General features: G+C 29.7%; 2 protein-coding genes across 6 annotated transcripts in view; one reads left to right on the top strand and one right to left on the bottom strand.

Moving 5' to 3' along the window:
• The window catches only part of LOC145283643 (WD repeat-containing protein 54-like), a 66,533-nt gene extending 47,606 nt beyond the window's left edge, over positions 1 to 18,927 (top strand). Inside the window, exons 6-9 of the mRNA XM_080132611.1 lie at positions 1,137 to 1,272; positions 2,441 to 2,603; positions 4,287 to 4,352; positions 8,604 to 18,927. Coding sequence (XP_079988737.1) covers positions 1,137 to 1,272; positions 2,441 to 2,603; positions 4,287 to 4,352; positions 8,604 to 8,735 — 497 coding nt within the window. The 3' untranslated portion in view covers positions 8,736 to 18,927. The remainder of the gene's footprint in view (positions 1 to 1,136; positions 1,273 to 2,440; positions 2,604 to 4,286; positions 4,353 to 8,603) is intronic.
• The window catches only part of LOC145283641 (putative dimethyladenosine transferase), an 85,537-nt gene continuing 78,891 nt past the window's right edge, over positions 17,053 to 23,698 (bottom strand). For all 5 annotated transcript variants that reach the window (XM_080132608.1, XM_080132607.1, XM_080132606.1 and 2 more), the window contains exons 11-13: positions 22,518 to 22,581; positions 19,545 to 19,651; positions 17,053 to 19,313 (exon numbers count right to left, since the gene is read on the bottom strand). In XM_080132608.1, the coding sequence (XP_079988734.1) occupies positions 19,271 to 19,313; positions 19,545 to 19,651; positions 22,518 to 22,581 (214 nt within the window). In that variant the 3' untranslated portion in view covers positions 17,053 to 19,270. The remainder of the gene's footprint in view (positions 19,314 to 19,544; positions 19,652 to 22,517; positions 22,582 to 23,698) is intronic.

Here is a 23,698-nt window from a genome sequence, read left to right as displayed (position 1 = left end):
CCAAAAATTCTTCCATAGAGTGTATGGATAGTCTGATGGATACAGTCATGGCTTCAACTATGTCAATTTCAAATTTTATCAGATCTACTGTGATCATTTATGTACTAATACTACTAAGAAATTATGAACCTGCACCCAATTAATTGAGTCCAACTAATCATGAACTTTTTTACAAAAAAAAACAATTGCTTCAGCATTCAAAATGTAAAGTGGTCAATCATAATTGAGGGCAACCCAAAGGCTCCAAGGTATAGAGGAAGATGCCACTCCTTTTCCAAGAATACTCCACTTACCTTTTGATTCTTACCTTATAATGCTTAGTATTTAGCAAGGGGGCATGAGGTATCATATTTTTTAAATCTTTGGTATGACTCAATCGAAGATTGAAATCCGATCTCCCAGTCCATTAACAAATACTCTAACCATTATGTCAAATGGGCCGATTTAATCTGAAAAGTGTTGATTTACCATGAAACTGTTGTATTGTATTTCAACATTTAATATAAGAAATGCAATCAAACACAAAGTAAGGAAATAAAATATATATTTTTTTATTCGTGCTTTCATATATCACAAATAATAAATGCAACACATATTTATAGTCCTTTTTAGATTTCATTTGTTATTGTCATGATGGGTGGTATTACTTCATAACAAAAATGAACAAACAAAATAGAATGATTATGTTTCTGAGTTTTTGAGATGAGGATTGATAATTTGTATTATTTGGACTACTACTCTCATCTTGAGGGTTTTTCTCGCATCGTATCGACCGATGTAACACTTCTGGAGGTTAAAGGTTCAATTCTCAGTGCAGGCGGTACTAAAAATACAATTGCAAATTACTTGAAACTTCTACCCAGTTATGACCGATAGGACAAGAACATGCTAACCCCATGGATTAAATAAAGGGTTCCGTTCTTAATTCTGTACAGATTCTCAAGTTCAACAAGATATAGCTGAAGAAAGCCAAAGGTTACATCAGCTGAAATATTGTGAGAATAACACTTAAGATGAGAGCAGTAGTCCAAATAATACAAAAATGAACAAATTCTTCAAAAATATTCTTGGTTAAATCTGCAGTCGTTTTCTTTTTTTATTGATAGTTTTTTTTTTCTTATTTATTTTTTTTTCAGAACACAAGAAAGGAATCTCTTGTTTAGCGGCAAGTGATAACTTAATGGCAAGTTCTGATATGGATGGTGATATCTTCTTGTGGAAAGTGTCAAGCAATGATGTCTTTCAATCTCTATTCCGAATTCCTGGTTATCAGTAAGTCATTCTTTTTTAATGCATATTCGCATAATGTGAGTGATGTATAGATATTATTTGTTTCTCTTTCGATCCTTGTTTGGAGTTGACAACAGAACAATACTTACACATAGAAGAATGGAAGTGACAACAACAAAACAATTTGATCTTTAACTATGCCTTTTATTTGACTTCAATATTTGATCCATCTCATAACCAAAAGTTGATTCTGGCTATCTTCTGAGGGATCAAAATGACCCTATCTTTCCATACTCTACATGACATTTAGTCTAATTTGTAAATGGCATCACATTTAAATCTAAAACCGTAAAGTGTATTGTTGCATTTCATTAAATTAATCAACCAATGAAATGCATACTTTTCATCATCCGATAAATTCACATTTAAGTACAATGGTTTTCATTTTTGAAAAGCTCTCCCACGTTTACTAAAATGTGTGGATTTACAAATTGATTTTTTTTTTATATGGTGTTTGATCTATCGACTGACCATTTCTCATGTGATCAGTCAGGTGATCCCGTTGGTGACTAGATTGAAAAGTTATTGTTTTGCAATTGTTGAAACTACTGATCTGATATATAAATGTTACTTGAGGGTAAATTCTACTTTTGGATGTGATTGTTTCTTCCCCTTTTAGTTTGCAATGTGTATGATCTATCAGATGGTGATGATATTGATAGCTGACTTTCCTTTTATTGGTCCATTTCTTAAACTAGGATGACTATTATTTCAATCTTTTAATCCATTTAAAAGATTTATTTAAAAAGATTTTTAATTGTTTCTGAATCATTGTTTTTATGTGCTCTTCCAAAGTGTCTATCTTTAAGACAGAATTCAAGTTAGAGAAAAAATATATGATTTGACTTTAAAAAAACAATTGTATTTGTTTAGGACAAAAAAATGTTAAAAAAATAGATGATTGCTTGTATTTTTATTTAAAAAAAAAAAAAGCAAAATATTAAATCTTTTGCTCTCAAATTTCAAACTGTATGGGATAATTTGTAAAATTTTATCATTTTATAAAAAATTAGTGGGTTAAATTAAAATGAATTGCTTTGAAAGGATAAATCAATCAAGTTTTTGCATGAGAATTTTTACAAGTTGGAAAATAAAATAAAAATAATTCAATTATCTGATATAAAAACTTTTTTTTTTTTCGTCTTCCTAGGAGCCCTTGTAGCAGCCTTGGTTTATGGAATGAATGTGTTGTTGGTGGTTATGGCTCTGGACACTTGAGAGTTTTCTGTGCCAAAACTGGGGCCCTAGCTGCAGAAGTTGCTGCACATACACGGTGGATCAACGCAGTGGACATTGCCCCTAAAACTGGGCTGGTTGGTTTCAATATTTTATGTATTTTTATTTTTGTATTTCATATGCATTTTTGCAATCAAAATATTTTACTATACACTTTTATTAATTATCTTGTACAATATTTCTCATGCTACAAGTGATTATGTAAAATATATAATTAGCTGAAGTATCCGTACATGTTTGATGTCTCAACTTTTCTTGAATTTTCTAGTAAACATTAGAAGCCAAGAACAACTATTGAATATTTTTGCATCCATTTTTTCTTACAAAAAAAAAACAAGTTATTCAATGATGATCGATATTGGCTAAATATAAGGGACATTCCAAAAGTAATACCTCCTTTTTTCTTTTTTTTTTCGCACGGATCAGATGTAACTGTAAATTTTGCATTGTTATGTTGACTGGACTTATACATTCATAACATGAAAGTTTCATCTCTTTGCTGAAGACATTGACAGTACGAGACTCTAAGAAAGTAATCTGTCATAGACATTCATCAGAAGCAGAGATGTGTCATTAAATTCTTCTGTGCAGAAAAAATTGAACATTCACAATGTGCTGACAAACCCCTGTACAGAGAGACCTTAGATAACCGAGGATAGTAACTAAGAAGCATTTAATTTCTCCTTTCATGTGTGTGGAGAGCGACACGCACATTATTGGAAATCCTTGTTTGTAGTTTATTTTTTTCAAGATTCTTTTTTTTCTTTTAATTATACTACAGTTGTTTCGTTTTCACATTCCCTCTGCTCCAAGTCATGTCGTACCCTATCATGCTTTTATAGTACAAAATGGATTGTAACAAAACTACCTATTTTTTCCAGTTCAATTTTCAGTGTGAATACGAGTAACTGATTTACCATTTTCAAAATTTGAATATTTTTTGGGCAAGTTTTTATCTAATTTATTATTTTTTATTTTTATTTTATAGTTTTATATTTTAGTATTAAAAAAAAATATGTAGCAAACAACCTAGGAAAACAGCCTGAAACATATCAATAACTATGCTTCATCTCAGAAATATTTTCAAATACAGCTGCAATACCAATTTCCTGGCATCCTTGATTCCAGAGTTTTGTTGGATAAACTGTTTTGCCGGATCATCTGATTTTATTGTAATAATTCATCAACACATTCCTAACCGATTAATTATGCACCTACCATGTCTCTAAACTATCAGGGATTGCTAGAAACTTTAACTTTTTCTGTGATAGAAATAGAGCAATGTTTACATTTGATAACATGACAGTAGCTTAAATTTGCCTAGAGTTAAATGTAGGGAAAAGGGTCTAATCTCAAAATGAAGGGAGACTACAATTAACAGGTACAGTGTAAACAAATTGATGGTACACTAGACATATAGTCATCTGTTGGTCACCCAGTAAATTAGGCAAGAAAGGAAATATGTTTTCTCTTGTGATTTTGTTTGAATAAAAAGAGATTACTGGACCATCAGTTGCTCATAAATCAATGTTGCACCTGTAATATAATATTTTAAATGTTTTATGTTGTCCATATTTATCAATTTTATGACACCTACAATGCCATCTTTATAAATATAATAAAAGTGAGTTCATTATACTTTAGTTTAAAACTTTTCTGTCGGAAAGATTTCAAGACTTTTTTTTTTTTTTAAATTTCTTTTTTATTCATCTGAGCAAATCTACATAAAATGTTTATCTTTAACATGTAATCTTTTTCAGGTCTTGTCTGCTGGTGAAGATTCCTTCGTGAGGTTGTGGCATTTAAGTAAGGACCCTTTCCCACAGGTAAAAACAACAAAAAAAATTCTATCCGTCTCTTGCCTCAGCATTGTTTTATTATCACCCGTGTTGCATTAATCAAAGAGAATTGGGTTCTTGTCCAAAATTCCCTCTAATATTAAAAAAAAAAATCTATGATTTATGTACTCATGACAAAACAAAAATATTATATTCCAAAAATTACGTATATTGATCAATGACATTACAACATAAATCTAGCAAGTTTGAATTATTGAATTATTTCCCTTTTTGTTTTTTTATAAAATTTGATTTTCTTATTGAAATAAAAGTACTTGATCAATTTATGTGATTTTTGGAATGTCATATTTTTGTTTTGTCATGAGTATGTACATAATGAAGATTTTTCTTTTGAAGGGAATTCTGGGTAAAAACTGAAAATTTAAATTTCATATTGTGCTTATAATTTTTATTAACACTGAAAATATCATACAGTTGATCCTTTTTTATGAAACATGGCCAATGAAGTGGTTGATCAGCGGAAGGTGGAATTATTTAACAATGACTGCCTTTAACACGTTCTGTGTTTTCAGTGGGTTAATCATGTCCTAACTGCTGTTCTCAGCCAACACTCCAATTTGACGTCTGTTGTCCATCTTGTTGCAGCAACATCTATGATGGTTAAGGAATTCAGCCTATCCTCCAGAAGAGGAATAAATTTGCGAAGTACATTCCACCTTATTTCTCTACCGAAATGATGCAAGTGTATTTATGTGCAGCTGAAGACCTCGACAAGAACCATAAAAGAGGACTTACTTGAGCTCAACTCGACAACATTGACTTGTCAACATATTTGTATGATCAATACAAGAAAAGGTGATCTTCTCAGAATTCTATTTGAAGCCGTAATGCAAATTGTAGGAGACCTAAAACAAGGGTAGGATCAGTTTTACACTATAACTTAAAAAAAAAAAAAAACCAGGATATTCGATACTATTGAACCTGTCTAACACTTTACTTTTTCTTTTGTTTTTAGTATTTTATTTTTTTAAACTCCTGATTTACCCCAAACAAAACATATTGTCACATGAATGTAAGGGGTGACTATTTGAGATCATATCTACAGGGGCATTATGTAAGGAAGTGAGTAGCAAGATGTCTGTTCACATTACATTTACATTTCTGTATGCTGATAAAATGTGGAAAAGCAGGAAACCAGGAAGGAAATTCCACAGTCTAACAGTTTGAGGGAAGAAACTATTAAAGTAGAAGGAGGGGTGAGATTTAGCTGCTTGTCAGGTTTGGAGAGGGTATTTGCTTTAAAGGAGGCACAAGTACTATGAGGTCATCAGAACATTTTATTAAAATATTTGTAAAACAGGCACAAAGATGCAACATTGCAGCAATTGGACAGGAGTTATTTCTTGATGATTGTGCAGGACTTTTGAGGCTCTTTTTCGGATTTTGTTTGAGAGGTAGAGATTAGTGATAGACGCACCAGCCCAGATGTGACAACAATACTCCATGTATGGGCTTTGTAGAGATATTTATCTGTTCAATGCACAATGTATCACTGTTGGCCCAATGGATGATGAGTCGTTTAGTAATGCATAATAATGTCTATATGTCTTTTCTGTTACTTTTCACAAGATTCAACAAAATAAAATCTATTTCTAACTGAAATGTTTACGGTTATAGTCGGCTAACGTAACTTCCTAATTCCCAGTGTAGCATTACTGGAAGTGATGACAAGGCAAATCACTTGCTTCGCTTTTTTTCTCTCACACCTATATCTCTCCTGTTCATGTACTTTTTTTTTTTTTTTTTTTTTTATTACGTTTTTCTGTTTTTTAATTTGAATAATTTTATTTTTATACTTTCATAAACATTTATTATATAAATTCAAATAGACTTTTAATTTTCAAATAAAAAAAACAACTAAACAAATAAACATATAACAGTTCTGAATTTTTTAGATGAGGACTGATTGTTTGTATTACTTGTTTTGATCAGACTATTGTTCTCATCTTGGGTGTTATTTGTGCAAAGTTTTGGTCGGTGTAGCCTTCGACCTTCATCAGGCATGTTGGTCAGCATCTTGGAAAAGAAAGAAGAAAAGTTACTGGTTATGTAGATGGTTTTGTGTTCTTGGAGTTGCCTTTGTTTTTTTCTCCATGATTTCACTTTTGCATTTACTTATGCATCAATATCGCTGAGAAAGGTATGATCCTTTTCTCCCAGTTATATGTAAAATAACAATCTGAGTTGTAAGAATTATTTAAAATTGAACTTGTTTCAAAAAAAAAAAAAAAAAAAAAAAACACAAAAAACTCTGTATTTGCCTTAAAATCAACAAAGGCATTTAACTGTGTTTGGCATAAAATATCTTGAAAATGGTGGCTATACCGTGAAACAAACAGACAAGCAAAATCAGACGTTGATACTTTTCGGCATGGCATTTCTCCATGTTTATTGACTAATGAAATAAGCATTTTTAAAAAAAAAATTTTTTTTTATCTGAGTGTTAACTAAGAATACAAACTAGTTATACAGGAATTCGGCTAAAGTGGCAAAAATCAAGGTCTATACCGGTTTTTGAAAATTTTGAAATTAGAGATGATTCCTTGAAAAATTCTATTCTTGAATACATATAAAAACAAGTATGTTTAAATCAAATTCTCATATGGAGAAATTGCCTCCCTTTGTCAACTTAAGCAACTTGCCTATAAAAAGGAAACAATTTCTTGCTTTTTGATTACTATCATGGTATTTATATTATTTACCTCCTCTGCATGAAGTTAAACATAAGGTCAGTTGTGGTTTTGAAAATAAGCACTCTAGTTAAAAAAAAAAAATAAATAAATCTTGAGCAGTTTCATTGGCATTCCTCAGTAGGGATACCGCATGCAATTAACAATACAGTAACTCCTCTCAGAGAGAAGGTTAAGCCTAGAAAGATAAAACTTCTAGGACTGAACAGAAACATACTGTAGCCAGACAGCAACAAAGCCATTCTCAGACTAATTACAGTTTTATTTCATTATTTTTCCAACTGAATGCATTATGAAAAATTCTTTATAAAAATTATGAGAAAGAAAAATGGTCTTAAAATTAAATTAAAAAAAAAAGATGGAGATACTGAAGCATACAAATAGATGTGTAAGTTAACTGACAATTTCGTTAACTCTTATCCTCAAATTGCCTTTGGGCCTTATAGTTGGTGATACATTAGTATTAAATGAAAAAAAAAGGTCCAAATAGAAGAAAATTAGGAATTTTTGAAGGTTTTGTTTTTAGTAAAAATAAATCATTTAAAATCAATTAGAGTGAAATATGGAAGATATTCATTAATATTATTGAAAATTTATTCAAAACAATACAGTTTTTAAGCTCCTTGCATCAATTGGCTTCCTACTTTGTCTGAAGCGATTTCAATAGAAAAAAAGTCCTTTTAGATTTTGCAAAGGCTTTATTATAAAAAGAAATAATCAGATAGTTGTCAAAAAAAAACTAACACTGAATAGTTCTAATTACAAAAAGTTTTGCATATTATTATTGCTTACAAGTTCAATAGCAAAGTTACAAATACTTTTATTTAGAAGCATATTTTGTTATATGCACATTTTTAATAAAAAAAAAAAAAAACAGAAACAAACGTTGGGTAAATACCCCATCTTTTTTTTTCTAACAATAAAACCTTTTTTTAATGAAAATCTGTTATGAAAAAAGTTATAAAAGTGTGTATTAATTGTCCATGATTAAACTAGAAGTAAATGTCTGTGTTCCTGAAGAAAGTATTCTTTTAGTTGGTTCTCATTTTAGGGTTAGGTTTAAAATCCATTGGATCCAAAACTTGGAGAGGAAAAAAAAAAAAAAAAAAAAAAAAACAAACAAACAAAGAAAAGCATTGGTTTGTTTACAGTATCATCCTCTGATGGTGAATTGATATGCTAGGTTAGTGGGAAGGGGGGGGGCGTCGTACCTTGCTAACATAGATTTTGTACATCTGATAATGTATTTTGGCAATTTATAAGCATCACGATCTTGAAAGTATGCAAGAAAAAATGTTTTAGGCATAAAAATGTGTTTACCTAACAACGAAAATTGAATTTTAACTCTTAAGTGATTCCTCATGTAATAATTAGTATTAATAATATAAATTAATATTTAATAAAAGCAACATAAAACTATTTTAAATGCCTATACAGATTTTTTTCTTGCGTTCTTCCATGATCGGCAGCTTTATAAATTGCCTGAATTTTCTACTGTATTAAAATCGTTTTCTATTTCTTTTTCCAGATCTCAGTAGCTGGTAGCCAGTATCACGTTGATAGCCAAATTGTCGGCAGTTGTTTTGTACATGATGAAGGAAAAGTCATTGCCTCAACTGCCTATGATAAAAATGAAATTATGTTTCTTGTAACACGCTAATGGATTATTATTATATTTAAATCCTACCTCCTTTTATTTAGGCATTAACATTTTTCCCCTTTCCTGAATCCACTCATTTCAAAGTCATGGAAAAGAAATCAAAGAATATTAAAATAATCCTAGTTCGGTTAAAAAGAAAAATTTTTTTTTTTATCAAGTGAAAGGTTGAAAAGAAAGAACATATATCATAAAAAAAAAAATACCCGCTATGAGTCACAATTGACCCTCTTCATATGACTTTGACCTCTTATGAATGTCCGATTTATATTGGTCTATACACTGATGGCGCCTTTGTTCATCTGTAGTTGATTTTAAAAAGTGGATGGGGATGAACCATTATATTTTTTATTTTTTTTATCTGTTTATTTTTTTTCTGCTTCCTTTTATACAATTATTTGTAATGGGTGCAGATGATTTTATTTTCAAAATGTTAATATTAATTGGTTAAAGTTAATTATAAAAAAAAACAAAAACCAAAAAAACCAAAAGAACTGGTTACATGTTTTGTCAGTATTGAAGCCAAAATGGTTATCCCCAAATTCTGCATTTTTTTTTTTTTTTCTTCCTCCAGTTTCTGTGCTTCTCAATGCATGCCCTAAAAAGTCCCTTCTAATTAATGTTTACCAGTTTTAAAATAGTTTCTTCTGAAAAGTAGCCAAGTTCGTTCACTTTTTTTAAAACTGGTAAACAATCTGAAAGGATTTTTTCAGGTTATTCACCATGAAGCAGAATGGTCAACAGAAACTGAAAGTAAAAAAAAAAAAGAAAAAAAGCATGCGAAACTTAGGGATAATCGCCAAAATTGACTGATGAAAAATATAAAATGTTATAACATGGCATCTTTAATTATATTCAGACTTCCATTTTGTATTTTTATATTCACAATGTTTTCGCCGTTTGATCTTCTCTAGCAAAACATGTAAACATAACATACAAAATTAGGAAACTAGTCTGAATATCAATATTAACATTAATATTGATATCCGTTTTTTTTTTTTTTTTTTTTTTTTTTTTTTACTTGCAGTTAGTAGCAAGATTTAACTTATAGTCAGAAAAGCAAAAAAAAAAAAAATGGAAATATTTGGTTAAGTTTGGTTTTATTAATTTATATTCTTATATTTTATGAAATTTATATATAAATAGATATAAAATGTCTGTATAGTTTTTCTAAATTTTGTACTTTTTAGTCTTCAGTGTTTTGATTGCATTTGAAACCTGATTAACTAATGTTGCAAAAAAAGGAAAAAATATTTTATTGAAAAAAAACAAAACAAAAAAAAACGTTTTAATATTTTGACCAATTTAGAGTTTCCAGATACTTTCAACAATGTCTTCAAGTTGTTTAATGGTGAATTATTTTTTAACAAAAAAATGTAAGTAAAAGCTTGGAAGATATTTGTTTTGTCATGGAGTACAAATGATAAAGTATATCAAGATATTGTTTTTTTTGAAAGAACTGGAATTGTTGGCAACAGGATTTCTATTGGTCAAAACACTGCATCTTAATTGTAACTGTTGTCTTATATTTTTTATCATTCAAGTTTCCTTAAAATGTATTTTTCTTTTTATTCATTGTTGTTGATTGTGAACATTTGTATTTATTTGTGTGGGTATGTATGTGTTTGGCATCCACACAAGCTGTCTGCTAATCTGGGTCAATCAACCTGGACTGAATTTTTTTTTTTTAATTTCTATCCATGATTGGCTGATAAAGTTGCAGGAAAGAAAAAAAAAGAAAAAAAAAAAGAAAAACACAAAGTCAGAGGTCTCCTCCCCCAAATCATTTTATTGACATTTACTGCGCGCTCTTTTTCACCTGTGCTGGCTGTTTGTGCTCTCATGCTCATTGCCTTCATTGTAACTGCTTTGTGCTCTTCACAATTAATATGAACAATTCTTTGTACCATAATACTCAAAAAATTGCTTTTTTTTTTTTGTTGTAAGTTCAATTTTTGAGGTGGATACTCTAATAAAACCTAAAATTTTTAGTATATTTCAATTTTTTTATTTGAATTAAAAATTTTTTTTTTTATTCCTGATATTATTACAAGTTTCAGCCATGTTGTTTGGCATTGTTAGACTACAGTAGCAGCTAAGATACAACCACTATTTTGATTGTTTTTTTTTTTTATATATATGTTGTGAAGATAGTTTTTGGAATTCTCTAAATTGATTTTAACCCTCATTTGTTTTTAATGGTCACATATATACAAATATTTTTTTTCTTTTTACGTTATTTTAAAGTAAATGTTTTTTTTTAATTTCTGAGATTAGAGAAGGGACAAACTATTGTTGAAACAAAAAATTGAATTCTGAAACCTAAGTAAGAAAAATTGATTCCCATATTTGTATTATTTGGAGTACTGTTCTCATCTTGAGTGCGAACAATAATCTGAAGAATTCAATAAATATGAATAATCAATCCTCATCTCAAAAATCCAGAAACATAAATCCCAAATATCAAAATTCAGTAAAAACAAATTGGTTAACATTCGTAATATTATGTAGCATTTAAAATTTAAATGAAAAACAAAAAAAAACAAAACAAAACACAAGTATTCTTTAAAATGCAATTTATGAGTATTGGAGTAATCATCTTCGAAATTGAACTATTAAGAAAATGTACCTTTTTTTTTTTTTTCCTCCCCCCCATGTGGCTGTATTTGTAAAGAAGCGGTTTTCTTTTCTTTCTACCAAAAATTAAGCTGACTAATTGCTTATGTTGCTGATTCGAGATTGGGATTGTATTTTCATCAGCTTCTTGAATTTTATTTTCATGTTTCTAAGATTATTTAATTTAAATATTTTTATCTAAATTATTTACACATAATATCATATGGTGTTTTTTGTTTCTTAAAGATATATATAATTTTATGGTAATTTTGTTTACCTAAATTGAATAAGTCACTACGATAAATCTACTGGTTCAATCTTAAGACATCATCAGGTGATAATATATCGCTGATCTTACTCAAGGTCAGTCATTTAATGAAAACTGAATATAAAAATAAAAAAATAGAATCTATTTTTTCATACTTGATTTTCATTTTCATTAAATGACTGACCTTGAATAAGATCAGAAGTATATTGCCCCCTGACGATGTCTTAAGACTGAAACAGTAGATTTATTGTAGTGACTTATGGCAATTTTGTTTGCTTAAATTGAATAAAATAATATCTTGCTTTTTTAATGAGCACTTCAACAACCTCATTGAAATTCAATAGTTTTTACTTTTGGATATTCCTAACTTGAGATATATATATATATATATATATATATATATATATAATAGGACAGGTAGTTTGCTTGAAGTATTGCTGGAAAAGGGACCAAAGAATGTCCCTAAAAAAAAAAAAAAAAAAAGGACAACATTGAAATATCGTAAGGCGGAAATTGATTTCCGCCTTACGATATTTCAATGTCTTTCCTTTTTTTAGGGACATTCTTTGGTCCTTTTTCTTTTGAAAAAGAGATGTTATCTCTAAATAATAAGACCTCCAATCATTTTAAATATATAGAATTATCAAGTTCGAAAATAAAATTAAAAAAAAAATCTAACTACAAATAAATACATTTCTTTGCATCTGGGTGAGTACATTATTAATAAAAGGGAATAATAGATAAGTCTTACTAACAAAGAACAAATCTATTATTATAGATTGTTTGGAGGAGGGGGGGGGGGAATCATCCGTCCAATTTTTGTAGTGTATTTTTTTTTTTTTTTTTTTTTTGTTACACAACCTTTTAATTTGTTTTTTTATTTCCCCCTTCTTTTTTCAGACAGCACTTTCCGTCCACTTTGTTTTGTTTTTTTTTAAATTATTTTTAACATTTTCACCTCTCAGATTTATAAAAAATGGTCCCTTCACAGAAGCGTCAAATTGAACAATCTTTAGGATTATAAAAATGTTGATCTATTTTTATTATTACTTTATTTTAAAAGAAGGCAATCTACATATTACATCTGGATTTTCTTTTTCAACAGAGGTATGTTTCTTCAAATTCTGTTTTATCATTAATAACTGCTGTTCAGATCTGTCAGACCAATCTCTTCATTTATTTTTAATTTAAAAAAAAAAAAAAAAAAAAAAAAATCAGTTTTGTTGTACATACTCATCCAATCGTAACCCACTTTTTTTATTTTAAATTCAATTTATTAAGTAATGCAATCCTATTTAATGACTATAATTGTCATCACCTGTTGATTTAAACTGCATAATATATTTAGAAAATTCAATAACAACTTATTTTTATCATGCTTGTTTATGGCTATAAAATCAAACTCCATTATTAGTCATAACAAAAATATTTAAAATTTAATAGTGCGTACAAAGTTCAAGATTTACTAATTTGACAATGATAGACTTTGTAAGGAATATATAAACACAGTCTGACTTCTGTTAAGTTTTTCAAATCTAACTAAAATCTGCCAGTAAAAATAAAATCTTATGATGAAGACTTGAGACAATCCACTCCGAGCGATTGCTGCTGTTTAAAACCAGAATAAAAGTTTTGTTTCATTCATGTTTGCTACATTGCCCTCCCATCCTTTATCTTTTTCCATTGCTTAGGAATTTTAATAATGTGCCTCTCAGAGAATCAAAAGAATGCAAGAAAGGATTTGCAATGTTAATTCTTTCATTTTTTTTATTTAAATTTTCTTTTTCATTTGTTATACTGAAAGGAAATTTATATTTGAGACATGCCCCCCCCCATCTTCCAGTTAATTTTTTTCTATGATCTTTCTCTGCCTTCAAGTTACACATGCCTTGCACTTTTAATCACTGAGCGTTCTCCTTAAATCATGCTTTATGTATCTGCATATCATGCACCCCCCCACCCCACCCCAGAAACCTAAAGTAAGAAAATACATATCTAAACATATGACTGTTAGCCTAGCAAAAAAGAAAAGGAATTTGCACGTATACATGATGGAATTTTTGTAATATCACGTTAGTATGTACCATATCCATTATTTTCAATTAATACTGATTGAAAATTTATAAACTTTGGCTTTCTTCTACTTTTTAAAATGACCACTTCTCTCTCTCCTTCCTTTTAGTTCATATATATATGTATAATGATTAAAAAAAAAAAAAATAAATAAAAAATAAAACCTAAATCATTTATGAATTCGTCAACATTTTGTCTTTAAGAAACTTCCGCAGGACAATTAATTGGAAGAAACTATATTAAAAACAAATGCATTACATATTCAACTCTAAAGATATGTCCCGTCCGAAAGAGGGGACAAAAACCCTTTTTCAAGTCTCATACACATTAGTATGCACCTTTTTATTTTCTTCAACTCAATAATCCTGAGGAAGTCTCTTAAATGAAGATGAAACATTGATGAACTTACACATGATTTAGGTTTTTCTTTCTATATATGCATACATGAAAATAAAATTATCAGAAATTTAAAGATGTAAAATTTCTTTATAAAAACAAATAAGGAAAACTTTAATTTTCTAAAAAATTAATTTAAATTCTTATTTAGAATTCCACTTAATAAAAAAAAATCTTTATGATGTGCATACCTGTCACAGAATGTCATATTCCAAAAATCGTGTAAATTAATCAAGTATTTTTTTTTTTTAAGAAAATTAAATTTTATGACCAGCAAGACCGTAGAGCTTTCGACAACACACAAGGGATTCAAATTTGCTATAGCTGCAAAAAATTATTAATCACTAAAAAAAAAAAAAAAATCATTAAATTCGATTTTCTTATAAAGAAAAATACTTGATCAGTTTACGTGATTTTTGGAATATGACATCTTCATTTTGTGACTGGTACGTACATCATAAAGATTTTTCAGTATTTTTGCTTCTTAATTAAGTGCAATTCTAAATAAACACCATAATTTTTATGGACCAGTTAATTTTAAAGCTTCCTGCAATTTTGGGTAGTCCCTTCCTATTCGCCATCATTCTTTCATACTTTCGAAAATCCAGCTTATGCTCCTTGTTTGTTTTGTTGAATTTAAATTGAGACCTAAATTACCCCCCCCCCTTACCTCTGGCACCTGCATTTATCCTTCCAATCTTTTAACCAAAAAGCCAATAGATCATGACCCATACAAGCAATCTGGCCAACGAATACTTGTCGGTGCTGCTGCAATTTAATATTGAATCTGTTTCTTCTTCTTTGTTGCTAAAAACACAAACATTTTAAACAGAGTCAGCAAAATTGTGTCCGTGAATTTGGAGTAATTTATGCTTCCAAACAATTTAGTTTTCTGATACATCTAAAAGAGTTGAATGTTTGCCGTTTCTGTTTTGTACATAAATTTGAAAACAATTTTCTCACGGCTCATCTTATTTTGCTCTGTTTGCTAAACTTCATCTAAGACATTGACATTTGAAAACTTGGACATTTCACGAATTAAAATTTGAAGAGATCTTTTTTCCCTATTCATTGTAATTTAGAAATCTTTATGGCAAGAAGCCAGGTATATGCTTTTTAATAAAAAAAACTTTGAATATAGTCAAAGACTTAGACTGAATTTTGAGGAATCGTGTATTAATGAACTTAGAAATCTGTTTCGTAGAATTAGATCTTAAAAAAAAAAAAAAATGTAAGCAAAGACAACTGTTAGCTTTTATGATATATTGTCTTTATTGCAAAGCTCCCTTTTAAAGCCAATCCTGCAACAGATAGTGTTTTTTATACATTCATTTCATATTCATTCCTAACACTAGGCAATTTCTTGCTTTTTGAAGCCCCGTAATATCATTCCTTCTTGACTTGTTTAGATTATATCTCATAATAAACACCTGTAATACTCAATTCTGCTAAGCCTTATTTTCTTTTATACAAATATTATCATTGAAATTTGGTACTTGTCCAGAATTTCCCTGATATTAACAAAAATAAATAAAAATCTTTATGATGCAAATAACCCATGGCAGAAAATATTGTATTCCAAAAATCATATGAATTGATCAGATAATTTTATAAAGATGTTTTTTTAACTGAATCTGAGTTTTAATTATTGCCTTTGTTCTCAAGATTTCATGATATTGTCGCTGTTTGTTTAGCCACAAAATTTAATTCTTTTTATGAAATAAAACTAATTGATCAATTTGTGATTTTTGGTATAACATACACCATACAGATTTTTTCTTTACTTTTGTTTAATATGGGGGGAATTTTGGGGAAGCCTCTGAAATTATTACTGTTGTGTCATCTGCTGGTTACCTAAAATTTAAAAAAAAAAAAAACACTTCTGTAGAAGTTGTTGATTATCATTAGTTGCTTTTACTAATAATAAAAAATGTATGCATAAAATTATATTCTTAAACAAAATATATTGAGGTTCTAATAAGATCTGTCAAATCCATTTATCACCAACTCTTGACTCTGCAATAATGATATGTGATTTAGTCTTGTGGATGTATTAATGTTTAGTTGTCAGAGATGAGTCAGTCGTTTCCAATGTGGCCTTGTGCCAAAGTAACTGTTTTCTACATTTGGATTGATGGATCTTATTTTGTTTGTGAATCTTCTAGAATCAATGTTGCCGACGCTTTTATGAAACTTCTTTTCCCATCAAACTGTATTAAGTGGTGGATTCGAATGTATTCATAAAAATTTTTTTTTTCACAGACAAATTTGAAGTTGTTACTCAAAACAAGCTCATTTGAATTTTTAAAGTTCAGACAATCTTTTTTATTTCATTCTTTTGCTGTTCAATTGTTGACTTATTCTGATTGTGAAAACAAAACTTGTCAGTTTTGCAATCAAATTATAAAATTAATGAGATTTAAAACAAAAAAACTTTTATTGTCATGTTTTTCTTGATATATATACATAACATTGTTTCTTTTCACGCTGTTAAAAAAAAAAAAAAGAAAAAAGATTGTTGATATAAAACCAATGATAATGAAATGTGTTGCATAAAATAATTCTCTTCAGTGTAGAATTCAATTTAAAGATTTTTCTAACAGTTTTAGAGATGCAGATCATAGAAATATTCAAGTTGATGCATAACAGTTGGTGGGTGTTACTAATTATGCACAACAAATTTATAACTGCTTTTGTTGAATTTCTATTCTATTTGTGCTTAATCCCAGGTTGCTCAAATGACTTGGTTATGTCAAAAACAAGAAGTAACCGATTTTAATTTAGACGGACTGGAACTTTTTTTCCAGACTGAGGGTCAGAGATGACATGGGGGAGGGGGTAAACAAGTTGTCGATATATTTACATTTCATTATTTTTTTGTAAACATGATTTTAAAAAGTAAACAATTTTCTTTTATACATTCCTAAATTTAACAGAGAAAAAAAATTTTTTTTTAAATTTTGTAAAAAAACAAAAAACAAAAAACAAACCCCAAAACAGCAGGAGGATTTGTCGTGTATTAATAGTAAAAAAAAAACTGCATAATTGATTAAATGTAAAAGAAATTGCAAAATCTTTAACATTGGTATTTACACATAAGTGAGCATCATCTACATTATTTTACTAATTCAATATGAATACGAAAGTATCAACAATGTTATTATTGGCTTATATCAAAAAGATATTTAGTGACAAAATAGCTGAGATTTTCTGCAGATGTATTTAATTTCTTTCAGAAATTCTTCAAAGATAATTGTGTTTAATCACTCCAAACTTTTTAAAAATAGAATGATGTGAATCATAATTTGTGTAGAAAAGAAAAAATGCTGAGAGGATTGGCTAAGATATTGAATATTAAGACGATTTATTTAAAAGTACACATCCCTCAAACCTATTGTATAATGATTCTATCACACCCCTATTATAGTATATGCAAACTGGTATTTATTTAGAATTACACTTGATTATATAAAAAAAAAAACTTTATGTATATACTAGTCACGGAAGAAAGACATCATATTCCAAAAATTATGTCAATTGATCAAATTTTAATTTTTTTTTTTTTTTTTTAGTGATTAAGTTTTATTTTGAATACAAAAACTCTAATTGAATTATCGCCCTTGAATTTTGGCAAAACTTATGAAATTTGATTTAAAAAAACAAACAAACAAAAAACCCTACTTGGATCAATTTACATGATTTTTGGAATATGACATCTTAGTTTCGTGATGAGTATGTACATTATAAAGATTTTTCTGTATTTATTTATTTCTTTTTTAACTAAGTGTAATTCTAAATAAGCACTAACAAATTATATCTAATTTTCCAATGATATGGAATTGTACCTATTTAATGTCAACTTTACAAATTAATTAAATTATGGAAACATGTCAGATGCAGTGAAGTATCAGTGTAATAAATGTCTTATATAAACTTGATCTTCTGGAAGAAACAAAACTCGTCTGCAGATTATTATTTTTTTTCACTATTTATCATATCTTGTGTGCATGTAATAAAGAAATGGATATCAAAATAATGCATTTTAAATTTAAAAAAAAACAAACCCTATTACGTGTCGTATTGAAATTAGTAAAAATTACAATACAATGGAGTAGAAAAAGAATTACAAGAAAAAAAAATTATCAAATGCAGTTTTATCAGTTTCTACTGTGGCCAATTTCTGTATGACAAAGTGATTTATCTCCCTTGTATTTAGTTAACTTCTGCAATTCAAAATTAGAAAATGGCAGATTGAGAATATAGTGATTGTTTTATTGTTTTAGCAGATCTATGTGATCATTTTTCTTAGATTTTAACAATTTTCATATGACACATCAGTATGTAATAGTGTTTACTTAAAATGCATTTTTTTTTAATATCCAATTATAATGCACAAGCACCAAAACTTCCAATTATTTCCTCTTGTTATGTTAACTTGCAGCACTGGCCGCTCTCACCACTTTGAAATTTGTTATTGTTGAAAAACACTAAAGAGTTTCAGTTATTTGGAACTCTAAATGTTACTCCCCTTCCCCAGCATCGCTAAAGATTTTTTTTTTTCAAAAGGGTACAATTCAACACCCTTATTTATAGATGAGAATTATTATCGGCCTTATTAGCTTTTTGTCAGGCAAGTGGGGCCGCAGGAATTTCCTTAGTTAAAAAAAGTAAAGGTTTGTCTTGTTTGCATCTCAGTTTTTTCCCCCCCTTCTCATTTTTACTGTTTTTGTTTCATCCTTCATGCATTGTCACAGTTGCAGTGGAAATAATAGAGAACAAGTGGATATTTGCATTGTCTGATAATGAGCAAATAAAATAAAATTCACTGTTACCAATAAAGAACTTGTTTGTTTTATATTGAGAGAAAAATACATTAGGAATTTTATTTTGAATTGATCAATTTGAAAATATTTTTTAGAATCTATATTATATTTCTCTTTGTCAGTCTGTTCATTTCAGTTTTTCTCAGAAGCTACTGAGCCGATCTCTATGCTATTAATGATACAATACGTACAGTGTCCACATGAGAACAACGTTATGAATTGATCTTGTCCCTTCCTTATTATCTTTTAGTAATGCAATTCAGTCTAGGAGAAAAAGAACAAACAGATACAACAATATTAAAGAATAAGAAAAAAAATACCTCATTTAAAAAATTTTTTAAATGGTTTATTTATCACAGAAATCAGCTGAAGTGGAATCCTTCTTTGTTAAATGCTAGCAACAAACTGCAAAATAAAAATGTAAGAGCTTTTATTACATTATAAGATAAAAGAAAATCAAATTTTAAATTTAACAAAAAGATTACTTGAATGCAAAGTGGACAAGAATTCATTTTTAAAATCAGGAGGAATGAAGGGGATATTGAATTAGGAAGGATGACAGTACAGGTGAGAGGGAGAAATAAATAAAGACACCACCTCCACTTTATTCAGAAAAAAAAAAAAAAATTCACAAACCTTAAAAAATCATCCATATCCAAATTTCGTGCTCGTTTTAATTCAAATCCGGATGTCATTAAAATCTGTGTTATTTTTTCTTTTACATTGAAATCTTTCTCAATCGTCTAAAATTAATAAAAGAGATAAAGAGTCGTCAATATTTCTTTTGGAATATGTGATATAACAAGGGAAAATGCACAATTTATTAAAAAAGAAGTGAAGCATGCATAGTCCCCCATGAGTGCACAGTGAACGAGGCATAAAAAAAAAGTAATTTTTTTTTTATGCCTCGTTCACTGTGCATGCTTCACTTGTTTTTAAGTTCAACATTTAGCCCCAATGTATGTTAAATCCTGGTGAAAATGACCAAACGGTGCAGTTTTAGGCCTTAATATATGTAAATTTGGGTTCTGCACCATGCAAAAAAAAGATGCCAAAGTCCATCATTTGCCTCCCCCCCTCCTCCATTTAGCCCGAAAAGTCCCCAAGGCCTTTACATATTTAAATTTAAGTTCAGTACCATGCAAAACTGCTAAATCGACATACACAGAAAATTTTGGCAAATATGGTCAAATAGTCCCTAATCAGAGTTTTCCCGGAAAATCTGTTCTGTTACCTTTTTACTTGTATGTTAAATGTTTGTGCACAATTTCAAAATATTTCAAGGCGTAGTTATTGGCAAAAGTGCAGACAGACAAACGGAAAAGGGCGAATTTACAGATCCACTCTCCTTTTGTCAGGGGGACCAAAAATGATGCTATTTACCTCCCTTTGGAACTCTTCGGTGTTTTTTAAGGTAAATATTTTATTTTTGTTAATTTTTTCTACGTTGTAGAGACCATTGGTTTGCCTTAAAACTATTGATATTAAAAATTTCGAATTTCGCTATTATAGGTTAGTTGCACCGATGTTCCTATTAAAGTGATCATGGTACTCCAGACTCCACAATTTTCAGAAAATGGAACACAGTATTTCCTTTTAAAAAGATGAACTGAAGACAACTACAATTAACTTTGTATTCAGTGTGTATGTTTTTTTTTTTTTGGATGGAGTGAAACTAAACTTTGTTGGAAATTAGCACATGCTTATTAAAGACAATTCAAGTATGTGTTACACACTATTTTAAGATATTAAATTACAAGCAGAATCCGTGGAAATTCTACAAATTGAGAAATATATTTAATCAACAAATGTTTTTCTAGAAGTGTAAGCCATGTTTAGTTTCGGAACAGTTTCCGATGGTTTGTTGTTCTACACAAGTCATGGGAGGTGACTGGTTCGCAGTAGACAGTTCTCGAGTTGGAATCTACAGAGCAAAAGATTCTTCCCGTGTTGACACAAAGAAAACATATGCGAAATTGCTACAGAAAGGTTTAATATTTATGGAGCAATTCTGGTTTCTGATTGGTTGGTAGCAGAACGTGAATTAATTTGATTCGTCAGTTCCTAGCAGCATCGTTTATAAACAGAATCTCCTGACTGTGCGGGATCATACCTCATTATACTCAAAAATATTGTAACAGTGTTGGTGAAACTGATATTTTTCTAGATAGTGCGAAAAATTACTTGTTTTCCTGGACAGAAAAACCAATAACACACAGCAATGCATACCGACATGACACTCATATGAACTGATTAAAAATAAACTAAGATGAGAATGTACAAAATGTATGCAATTTTTTTTTTCAATTTTGACCCATTTTTGACTCCCTAAAAACTATTTTAACCGGCTAAAGAAACATAAAAGTATGATCCATAAAAAAATCCAATCATTTGAGGCGCCGCTCTGTGATTTTTAGTTTTGGAAGAAATAGAGTTTGAAAATATGGAGACAGATAACCTTTTATATATTAGATTTTAAATATAGGACTGAACCAAATGACAAATTAATACTCAATTATTGTGCTACATAATTCAATACAAATAATAAAATTATATTGTAAAAGGCAATGTTTAATTTACTCCTTCAGTCCAGCATCTCTTGGCAAACAATGTTTTTTTTTTTTTTTTTGTTTTTACCATGTTTCTTTCGAATGTTCCCATTTTTTATGTAATGTTTCATTGATTTCTGTTTTTGGTGAGAACCGCTGCATGTTGAAATTACTTTTTTTTTTTTTTTTTTTTTTTTTTTTTTTTTTTTTTTTACAGTGATCACCACTTATCAAGGCCCGGAAGCCACTCAGGGATAAGGGTTATTGCAAGTACATTACGTTAGTGAGGAGATTTGATGAAGTGTTTACTTAAGGGGGCGGTTCATTAGGAATTTGTTAACGTTGGACTTGAACACATCCAAGTTGTAGTCCGGTGGGAAGCAGGCAGACGGAACAGAGTTCCACAGGCGTGCAGTTTGAGTTCCTTTCTCACACCATAACAACAATGATCATATATTATTATAATAATATTCAAAAACAAAGCTACATCAAAGGGGGGATCACTTATTCTTGTCCAGAGTTACGAAATTGATTTTTTTTAAAGCCGTTTGGCCTTCAAAACTTGTATTTGGCCTTTTTCAAAGCCTATCATACGGATTAACTAAGGAAAGAACAAGCAGAATATTATACAGATGAAACTTAAAAGTTAAAACTTAAAAACTATCCAAGATGCATTCAGGGAATATGATATAAGGTTTTTGTAACCCTAAACAGATCATGGTAAAAATAAATAAACAAATGGGAGGTGTAGGAAAATTAATTTCGTTCTCACTGATAATTGTTCCAAACACAACATTGAAATTAGGTCAAACAATGTCAGCTGGTGATGTCTTCCTTTTTATTATATTGATCTAGTTGAGAGAGAAGGGGGGGGGGGGTAAAAGTGTGTTAAGTAATGTGTTGATAGAAAAGATTTAATTGAAAAATTTTATTTTGGAGTAATGTCAGGTGGTACCCCTGCAAGATATAAGCAACATTCGTTTAATTATGTTAATTGAAAACAATTGCTTACATTAAAAAAAAAATTTGAAACAACAAATTAAAAAATGAAATTACTAACCTTGTTCTTCATTGAACTGTATAATTTGTAATTCTTTTCAAGCACTTCAAGAACTGAATTCAACCTGAAAAAAGAAAATTATATCTCATAAACTGTACCTCTGAATCTTTACTTTAGCTTTTTTTTTTTTTTTTAAATCACAAATATTCATTTTTTAATGAAGAGCTTTTTAAAATGCTAAAAAAAAAACAAAAAACAAAATCTTAATTTCTTGTTTCAAAATAATTTGGCTATGAAAACCAAGTTTCCATTTCTTTTATACATTCATAGTCATTAAAAAAATTTTTTTTTATTTATTTTTTTTATTTATAGTCAATATCAGCGAACCATGAATTCACCACTGACTATAAGCCTGTGCAAAGGAGTACCTGCTCCCTACCCGAAAATGGGTCTACCTGTAGGCTATGGGTGCCTTAGGACGTGATATCCTAGTGGCTGAGCTATTCTTCCACTTTGACCCTTACTTTAGCTAAGCAGGATATCAGAGAGACTCGACCCAATCAATCAGCTGGTGACTTTATGTTCTGGTATCTATAAGAGTAGATAGAAGGCGATGGCTAATCATATTAAAAACAAAGATTACCAATTCAAGAGAAATGTCTTATTTTGAAAGAGTAATGTTGGATCTATGAGATCACCACCGAAAAACGTCAAAGGGAGGAAGACATTCTCAACTGCATCAGCTCACAACACCTACTGTGAGTTTTATTGCAGCTCTCATCTCAAAATAAGGCTAAACACCAAAGTCAGAATCTACCAAGCCTTCGTCCGCACCATTCTCTTTTATTTGGCCCGTACAGGCAAGAGACCTATGCAAACTAGAGTTATTCAACCATCACTGCCTATGTCGCATCATCCATATCCTCTGGCAAGTTTGTCTACAACAGTACAATTTGCACTTACTGTAAGATCAACTCCCTCCAAAACTCTCTCCGTGCCAGATGCCTTTGTTGGTTCAGCCATGCTCTTCAAATGAAACCCAGGTGACTTTATTTGTGAAGTCATCGATCCAGCACTGTAATAAGGCTGGAAGAAACATTGCGGTGACCAACTCAAAACCTGGTTCAGGATAGTGAAGCAGGATATTGAACTGATTCTGGGTCCTCACCTTTTCAGGGTCTGTAGCTGGAACCGCAAATGGCTTACACTCATAATGGAAGCAGCCTTGAATCGCCATGTTT

This window comes from Euprymna scolopes, chromosome 8 (genome assembly GCF_053919585.1).
Source record: "Euprymna scolopes isolate OS-2025 chromosome 8, ASM5391958v1, whole genome shotgun sequence".
Lineage (NCBI taxonomy): Eukaryota > Metazoa > Mollusca > Cephalopoda > Sepiida > Sepiolidae > Euprymna > Euprymna scolopes.
The sequence above is the reverse complement of the archived record's forward strand: the minus strand, read 5'-3'. Positions and strand labels throughout refer to the sequence as shown.